Source organism: Esox lucius, chromosome 3, assembly GCF_011004845.1.
Source record: "Esox lucius isolate fEsoLuc1 chromosome 3, fEsoLuc1.pri, whole genome shotgun sequence".
Taxonomy (NCBI): domain Eukaryota; kingdom Metazoa; phylum Chordata; class Actinopteri; order Esociformes; family Esocidae; genus Esox; species Esox lucius.
Window position 1 is genome coordinate 26452741 of NC_047571.1, and position 10171 is coordinate 26462911.

At 39.2% G+C, this 10171-nt stretch overlaps 1 protein-coding gene across 3 annotated transcripts in view; it reads right to left on the reverse strand.

Annotated features, from left to right (window-relative positions):
• Positions 1-378: 378 nt before the first annotated feature.
• The window catches only part of fam49ba (family with sequence similarity 49 member Ba), a 27655-nt gene continuing 17862 nt past the window's right edge, over positions 379-10171 (reverse strand). For all 3 annotated transcript variants that reach the window (XM_010893220.3, XM_010893237.4, XM_010893228.4), the window contains exons 5-11: positions 8180-8316; positions 6821-6898; positions 2698-2814; positions 2474-2553; positions 2137-2263; positions 1620-1690; positions 379-1344 (exon numbers count right to left, since the gene is read on the reverse strand). In XM_010893220.3, coding sequence (XP_010891522.1) covers positions 1275-1344; positions 1620-1690; positions 2137-2263; positions 2474-2553; positions 2698-2814; positions 6821-6898; positions 8180-8316 — 680 coding nt within the window. In that variant the 3' untranslated portion in view covers positions 379-1274. The remainder of the gene's footprint in view (positions 1345-1619; positions 1691-2136; positions 2264-2473; positions 2554-2697; positions 2815-6820; positions 6899-8179; positions 8317-10171) is intronic.

The following is a 10171-nucleotide window of genomic DNA, read 5'->3' on the forward strand; positions in this document are numbered from 1 at the left end:
GGTAGGGGGCATTGAAAATGTCATTTTCTGAGACAGTAATTTCTTGAAGAAATCTGCATGACACAGGTTCAGCAGTGCCACCTGTAGTATTGGACACCTACATTCGGTTTACTTAACATAAAACGTTACCAGAAAAACGTCAACTTTTTGGTGTTTTAGTGCTATTTGCGTGCTCTCTTTTTGAACCCTTTTTTAAACATGCACCAGTATTCAGAGAAACTTCATTCTGTTCTCTTCCTGTGTATAATAACATTGGATATTGGGGTTTTAATGAAACACTGTCAAAGCACCAGATCTCAGGTCAGGTGCACCACCTTCAGTGGTTTCCAATCATGGTGTCAAATCCATTTCATTGTATTAAATAAGTATCTGAGAAAATGAATTTGAAAAATCCCAAAAGTTTTATTTTCCCTCTCACATGAATTGTCATTATAAAAAAAAAAATAACATGACATTATAACAGAAAAACACAATCTAAAATTTTTTTTCAACACAATACAAGCTTAGTTCATGCCGTCCTCATATACAAATAAGTTTTAACCTGTGATAACCGACAACTCCATTAAATGCATATAACTGTCTGTACGGACAAAATCAGTTTCCAAAGCAGTCAAATCTGTGAGCAGCTGCTCTTTCGACCATGCCTCAAAGACCCACTGGTCCGTCCCACCAACACTGGGGGAAAAAACAACCTAAGAGGTAATGCCACTGAAGTCAACAATCAAAATCATTTGACGAAAAAATATGGATGTAAATCAGCCAAATACACTTTTAGATGACAAGACACTCAAAAGTATTTGAACTTACAAGGCTGTTTGGGAGTTAGACTAATGAGAATATCTGCATCGGTGGCATTTTATGCAACATAGCGCAAAAGGTCCCTTGCTGATATGAGTTAAATGCAGATACAGTCCATATTCCACATTAACTAAACATATATTAATATTCTAATTCAGTCTATTCAGTATTCGGTTGTTACAAGATAAAGCAGAACTGTTAGACTCCAGCCCAAAGTCCTTTGAGGAGTATCCTCGACAATACCTCAATCAGTGAAACAATTACATTTTACAACTTTTCCAGTCAGACTGTTCCAGTGAAATGACTTTCCTTACTAATACAAAAATGTCAGGACATACAGCAGACAAAACTGAAGAAAAAACTACATCAGTAGCTGCCATTTGTTATGGCTTTCTTTTTTTTATTTTAAGAGTACTACAACTCCGTGATCCTTATTCCAGAATCCAGCTAGCGAAGGACGCCATTAAAACATTCCATCAATTTGCTTGCAACATGTTTTTAATTTGCTTGGAGGTAGTTTCATCGTTCAAATGTTTTGTTGTGTACCTAAATGTAAAGAAAGAAAATACAGTCAGAAAATACAACCCTATCTGCATAGGGTTAAGTAGTCCAACACGGAAGGTCAAATATAAAGGTCAAAGCTGAAGAGCCATCAGTTGACTGATTACATGAATCTGTGTGTTAGTGTGGCGCTTCAGGGTGTGTGAAGTTCTTACCGCTGTGATCAAAAGGCTGTTTTACATGTAATTAGCATGTAAGGTCACATACTGTAATAACTGTAAAGTCACCTTCAAGTTGGCAGACTACCACTAGAGACTGACCTGAGGGCGTTTAGCAGGCCTTCCACGCTGCTTTGAGGCTGATCCTTTAATACTTTGATGCATCCTTTCATCTACACCAAAAACAGAGTCAGTTACACATAATGCAGTTCAATATATCAGTGTCCCTGAATGCATTCCATAAGAACGGCACACCTTTTTGTCCAGCCCTGCACTAACACATCTGAGCCCAACTAAGGCCTTGTGGTTAGTCGATACTTTAATTCAATAACTCAACCAGGTTGTGTAGATGCTGGACTAGAACAAACATTTGCTTCCATCCTAACCATAATATTAGTTCAGTCACTTGAGGACAATGTCTGTGTTGGTAGAGTAGCTATCAAGCATTGCACAGTATGAGGACTGAAGAAGGAACCATTTTGCCTTGGAAATCACAATGAATCCATGACAATTCCACTGACAGTGGAGACCAAATCCTGGTGATAAGCAACCCCTACTGCCACGCTAAACACATACGGCCCCAATAAACGGCACGAGGCAGGAGCTCGGGGGAACGTACGTCAATTTTGGAGGACTTGACGAAGGCTCCGGCGGGGTGAACATAGTCGTAGAGAATGATCACTCCCACCATCACCCGCAAACAGAAGGACACGGTGTCTTCGTTGGCGAAACGGCTACGGTACTCCCTGTGGGGGGACACACACACAACAAACAGGAAGCGTGTCAAGTTTGTAGGACGCAAATCATGACGTCTCTCTTTCTTGTTTCACCGTCAAGTGACTTTCATATTTTAAAGTGAGAGTTATTTCATTTAGTCAGCTGCACTGTTTTGCATAGCCAGCGCACAAGGATGTATCTACAACGACAACGTCAGCTACAGTGAAGGCCTGACTCACGGTGTTTCCAACATGACTTTGCAGACACTGGCCATCGTGCACAAGCAGTCGGTGGTGTTCTCAATGGGGAGGTCTGTGTTCTGTTTGAATCAACACCATCTCATTGACATCAATCTTGTTGACATGTTAAAAGCAACTCTTAGCTATGTTGCTGAAATTTTGTGCAGGGTTTTTTCATGAAATAGGAGCTACTGATGCGACCCAACCAGGTGCTTTAAACTTACGTCTGAGACAAATTTTGTTGTGGCATCGCTTAGCGTTTTCAACATTGGCGTTGCGTTGGCATAGAACAGAGACATCCGATTTGCAAGCTCATTGTTGACTTCGTTCTCCTCCTCTGCCTGAAAACAGAAGAGTAAAGTCAGGATCAGATTAGATTGGTGGATAACCTGAATTAGTGGACAAACACTTAAATTTTCAATGTGTTTAAGTTTCTAATACATTACTGAACACATTTTAAAAAGAGGAAAAAATAAGTTTCAACAAAAAAGACTAATAATTTTTCTCATTTAAAAATAAATACAACTACTCCTCCCTACCGCTCCCTGAAATACATTCACCCCAAAATTCACCCCCATTTAACAATAATTAAACCAAATAATAGAAATGCATATCAGCCTTTGTACTTGTAACACGGCTGTATGGGATTTCTTCTGTCCATGTCCAATCCAGTGGCAATTAACACAATAAAAAACATAAGCAGATGCTTATAGATTTGACACACTTATGCAAAACCAGTGAACATCAAACGTGTTCGTCTTAGAAGTATCCAACAGGATCAGTGCTCTTAGTATGTTATAAACGCTATAACATTACAAATATTACTATAAACATTACATTATTTCAAACTGTCAAGGTATCATCACATTTCACAAGCAGGCAGGACGGAAAAACACATGCACCAAAACCCAGTTAGTCCTTTGTTATCACCCATAAAGAAAACTCATCACGTTTTTTTCTAATTGGTATGCAAAATATATCTTAAAATACGGTATTAAGTGGGGGCAATTTATTGTGTCAAAACTGTAATTGGACATTACGCAGTCAGCACACTTCACTGCGCCTATCTGCATGCACGCTACATGGCATTTTACAGGAGGGCCAAACTAATTATTCAACCGTAGGGGCTCTTAATTGAGGACACAAGGTCAACGAGCCCCCCTCTCATTTCATTGACGCCCATGGGGCTACTCCACTCAGTGGGTAATGTTCTACTGTTACAATACATACACTGCACTGTGGGTGTGTGTATAGGAAAACACTGTTAATGCATGTTGTGAATACCCCATACATGTTGTGAATACCCCACACATGTTGTGAATACCCCACACATGTTGTTAATACCCCGTACATGTTGTTAATACCCCGTACATGTTGTTAATACCCTGTACATGCTGTGAATACCCCATACATGTTGTGAATACCCCACACATGTTAATACCCCACACGTTGTTAATACCCTGTACATGTTGTTAATACCCCATGCATGTTGTTAATACCCCATCCATTTAGTTAATACCCCATACATGTTGTTAGTACCCCATACATGGTGTTAGTACCCCCTAAATGTTGGTAATACCCCATACATGTTTTTAATTTCCCATACATGTTATTAATAACCCATCATGTACATGTTGTTAATACCCCATTCATGTTTATTAATACCCCACACATGTTGTTAATACCCCATACATGTTGGTAATACCCCACACGTTATTAATTTCCCCATACATTTTATTAATTTCCCATACATGTTGTTACTACCCCACACATGTTGTTAATACCACATAAATGTTGTTAATACCCCTTACATGTTGTTATTACCCCATACATGTTGTTACTACCCCTTACATGTTGTTAATACCACATAAATGTTGTTATTACCCCACACATGTTGTTATTACCCCACACATGTTGTTATTACCCCACACATGTTTTTATTACCCCACATATGTTGTTATTACCCCATACATGTTGTTACTACCCCTTACATGTTGTTAATACCACATAAATGTTGTTAATACCACATAAATGTTGTTAATACCACATAAATGTTGTTATTACCCCACACATGTTGTTATTACCCCACACATGTTGTTATTACCCCACACATGTTGTTATTACCCCACAAATGTTGTTATTACCCCACACATGTTTTTATTACCCCACATATGTTGTTACTACCCCATAAATGTTGTTAATACCACATAAATGTTGTTAATACCACATAAATGTTGTTATTACCCCACACATGTTGTTATTACCCCACACATGTTGTTATTACCCCACACATGTTGTTATTACCCCACACATGTTGTTATTACCCCACACATGTTGTTATTACCCCATACATGTTGTTTATACCCCACACATGTTGTTATTACCCCACACATGTTGTTTATACCCCACACATGTTGTTTATACCCCACATATGTTGTTATTACCCCACACTTTGTTAATACCCCATACATGTTGGTAATATCCCATACGTTATTAATTGTCCCATACATGCTGTTAATACCCCATACATGTTTTTACTACCCCTTACATGTTGTTATTACCCCACACATGTTGTTATTACCACAAATGTTGTTAATACCCCACACATGTTGTGAATACCCCACACGTTGTGAATACCCCACACATGTTGTTATTACCGCACACATGTTGTTAGTACACCACACATGCTGTTAATACCCAATGCATGCTGTTAGTACCCCTTACATGCTGTTAATACCCCATACATTTTGTTAATACCCCATACATTTTGTTAATACCCCATACATTGTATTAATAACCCATGCATGTTGTAATCCCACAGGTTTCAGTAAATTTGAAAGATTTAGGAACAAAAAGGAACGGAAATTTCAATAAAGGAAATCTAAATGTGAAATAAGGAAAGCAATGAGGAAGGGGGAGTGAGAGAGCAAGGACTACCCCTTACTTGTTGATATTAACACATAAATGTTGTTAATACCCCACACATGTTGTTATTACCCCACACATGTTGTTATTACCCCATACATGTTGTAATTTCCCCATACATGTTGTTTATACCCCACATATGTTGTTATTACCCCACACGTTGTTAATACCCCATAAATGTTGGTAATATCCCACACGTTATTAATTTCTCCATACATGCTGTTAATACCCCATACATGTTGTTACTACCCCTTACATGTTGTTAATACCCCTTACATGTTGTGAATACCCCACACATGTTGTGAATACCCCACACATGTTGTGAATACCCCACACATGTTGTGAATACCCCACACATGTTGTGAATACCCCAAACATGTTGTTATTACCCCACACATGTTGTTATTACCCCACACATGTTGTTAATACACCATACATGTTGTTAATACACCATACATGCTGTTAATACCCAATGCATGCTGTTAGTACCCCTTACATGCTGTTAATACCCCATACATGTTGTTAATACCCCATACATTGTATTAATACCCCATGCATGTTGCAATCCCACATGTTTCAGTAAATTTGAAAGATTTAGGAACAAAAAGGAACGGAAATTGCAATAAAGGAAATCTAAATGTGAAATAAGGAGAGCAATGAGGAAGGGGGAGTGAGAGAGCAAGGACGAGAGACAGAAAAACTCTGCCTGGTCAGGTTCTTTCACCCTAGCTTTTACCTAATGATCCAAGTCATTAAAGCACAGGATGAATCTCATTAAATTACAGCCCCCAAGGGCAGAGGGTGCCACTTTACCATGACTACTTATTAAATGGTACAATATCTATTTAAGAAGTATTCATTTAATGTACAGTATGGTTAAAAAACCTATATGCTCTACACTACAGATTTAAAACCGAGGTCCCACAAAGTAAATTATTTCATTTTGTTCAAACAACTTTGAATTTGACAGATGTCTCTGATTAATCAGCTATTACTAATCAAAATTACAACAAAATCCCAAATAGACACATCCTACGTGTTTTAACAAAAACATTGTTTTTGATTGATAGAATAGGCCATGACCACGCCCACAGTAATGGGGTACTCAATTGGCACAGACAGATGTACTGCCCGTCCAAACAATCAACTAGTCAAATGAATGGGGACACCAATAGTATTTTGTAAACTCCAAGGAGAATAGCTGTCACTATGGAAAAAAGCTTATTAGGATCCAAATCCAGATGTAATAACTAAATAGATGTTAGCTTACACAATTTAAATATACATTCCATGTTCTAACATGACCTGCATGTCGATTTTATTGTAGAAACATTTCACAGAGTAAAATAACTGCATACTGTGTAACATATCACATTAGGAAAATATATTTGTCTTTATACTGCAAAAGGCCAAAGCACTCACTGCAACATTGTTGATGCGCATGCGGTTCAGTGTTCTCCTGTAGTAGCTGAAATCGTTCTGGATGGCAGGGTTTGTCATCTAATACAGAGAGCAAAGAAACACAAAATTACCTGGAGAGAAGCTTGACAATTACCTTAAATTGCTGACACTAGAGAGGAGAGGAGTGACTGTGTCAATTTGAAACCCAGTTATTTATACTTTTATACTACTATTTATACTACTTACTTATACTTTCCTAAAATATGAAGTGCTTGTTAACACTGTTTGCATAAAAAGCTAACATTTTCAGATCTGATGTGATATGACAGTTGAACTATGCTCATAAACATTAATAAGCTATATTCTTCAAGAAATAGTGGGTACATGTAATCAATATTTATATATAAACCCAAAATATATGTTGAAATATATTCTACATAGAAATCTACATAGGACCGGTCGTCCCACAAAATTCAGACCAAGAGCTGAACAAAGGTTTCTACGAACACCAGGGTAACATCAAGGCATCTATAGGCCTGTCTTGCCTATCACGTGCATGAGTTATCTGTCAGAAAGAGACTGCACAAACTTCGCCTACATGCAAGGTCAGGAAGGAAGTAGCCTCTGTACTAAAAAAGAAGACATCTGACATTTGGCAGAAGACACCTGGGTAAAGACAAAAACTACTGGACTAATGTGCTCTGGGCAGATGAGTCAAAGGTGGAGTTTGGCCTCAATGCCAGATGCAATGTTTGGCAAATAAGAAACACTGCCTTTGAACAGAAAAATAAAAAAACATAAAGCATGGAGGCGATGGCATTATGGTATGGGGCTGCTTTGCTTACTCAGGGCCTGGCCACCTTTCCATCAGTGTCAACCATTAATACTACATTGTACAAAAAATATACCACTGTCTATATAATTCAAAAGGCTGAAGCTGAACCGAAACATGGATCTTGCAAAAAGGAGATTGATCCAAAACACACATGCAAAGCTAGATGTGAATACATTTTTTACAGCCAAAGGGGGCAACACCAGCTATTGAAACTAGGGAATGTACTTTATTTCTATTGTGGAATGTGATTCTGCTGGAGAGCAATGCTCCACTTTGGGATATCATAGGTGTCATGATTTAGTGACTGAAAATAATTTGATTTAATTTTCATTTTTTTACTGCAAAAATTCAATATAATTGTTTGTGCTTATTATTTCATTTGCATAATCATGTTAGTTGTATTTTAGTTTTTTGTCATTGGTATAATAGCGTTGTGATGAACCAATTCCTGAGAAGGTAGTTACATTTATAACCCATTTACAGTAGTTGGGTGTCTTGAAGAAACATAATATGCACTTCTGGGTCACAGGAGGAGTCAACCGTACCTTGAGCTCATCGAAGCGCAGGGTGAAATGCAAGATCTCTGCAAACTGTCTGGCCAATGCCTGTTCCTGCTCCAGATGTTGGGTTGGACTGCAGTGAGCACTCGTTAGAGCCTTCAGCAGACCGTGCAATGACCCCTCTGTACCAGTGAAAAGAGCAGGGGGGGGGTGAAGTGGGGAACAGAGAGAAAGAGAGGAGAAGGGAAAGAGACATGCGGTAGAATGGAGGGAGGGAGGGAGGTGGAGAAAGGACACGGAGGGATTAGAATAAGCATATGCGGGACAGACTGAATAAATGTGATGAAGATGGAGTCGTGTGATGGAGAGATGGAGTCATGTGGTGCAGTAGATGGAGGGATGGAGTCAAGGTGGGGTAAAAAAAGGAACGAGAATAGAGGCGGACGAGAAACGGAGAGTGAGATGAAGAGGAAGTAATAATCAACACATGTAGGAGTGAAACAGGAAACTGAAAATATGAGGAGAGATGGTGGTGCTAGGATGAAATAAAGGATGATGCTCTTTAGGAATCGACTGATGAAAAATATTTTTGTTATGCATGGCTGGACGTATGACAAGTGTTACATAGAGGTACAGAAACACAGAGGACCTCCGGCAGGCCAGAATAGTGACAATGAGGTCAATGTGGTCATGTTTTGCGCCGTCAAACCAATGCATGAAGAAATTAGTGTGACTTTAACTTCAGTATAATGGCCTGGTATTTTCTTCGTCCATAAAGCAAAATCACTGGAGACGCCCGAAGCTTTTGAACCTGGGCGGATAACGCTGTTATTATTTTGGATAAGGTGTAATAACCTTATACAACAAGATAAAGCCATAGACCTCAGGTACTCAAGGTCTGTTAATGCTTATTGCCCCTGTCCATGCCTGACTACACTGTTGACACCCGGCAGCTCCCACAAACAGCAAGACTTGTGTTTCTCTTCTGACCACATCATAAGCCATTGCAGGGTGACGTGAACTGCAGTCATGGAACACAACAGCTTGTTGACGCAACGCAACGTCAGCAATATAGTCTGAGTTTTCATTGGGTAGAGGAGGTTCGACGGGGTCATTTCTTTCAATGAATGTAAATATATATATATATATATATATATATAAATATATATATATATATATAAATATATACACTCACCTAAAGGATTATTAGGAACACCATACTAATACTGTGTTTGACCCCCTTTCGCCTTCAGAACTGCCTTAATTCTACATGGCATTGATTCAACAAGGTGCTGAAAGCATTCTTTAGAAATGTAGGCCCATATTGATAGGATAGCATCTTGCAATTGATGGACATTTGTGGGATGCACATCCAGGGCATGAAGCTCCCGTTCCACAACATCCCAAAGATGCTCTATTGGGTTGAGATCTGGTGACTGTGGGGGCCATTTCAGTACAGTGAACTCATTGTGATGTTCAAGAAATTAATTTGAAATGATTTGAGCTTTGTGACATGGTGCATTATCCTGCTGGAAGTAGGCATCAGAGGATGGGTACATGGTGGTCATAAAGGGATGGACATGGTCAGAAACAATGCTCAGGTAGGCTGTGGCATTTAAACGATGCCCAATTGGCACTAAGGGGCCTAAAGTGTGCCAAGAAAACATCCCCCACACCATTACACCACCACCACCAGCCTGCACAGTGGTAACAAGGCATGATGGATCCATATTCTCATTCTGTTTACGCCAAATTCTGACTCTACCATCTGAATGTCTCAACAGAAATCGAGACTCATCAGACCAGGCAACATTCTTCCAGTCTTCAACTGTCCAATTTTGGTGAACTCGTGCAAATTGTAGCCTCTTTTTCCTATTTGTAGTGGAGATGAGTGCTACCCGGTGGGTTCTTCTGTTGTTGTTGCCCATCCGCCTCAAGGTTGTGTGTGTTGTGGCTTCAAAAATGCTTTGCTGCATACCTCGGTTGTAACAAGTGGTTATTTCGGTCAAAGTTGCTCTTTTATCAGCTTGAATCAGT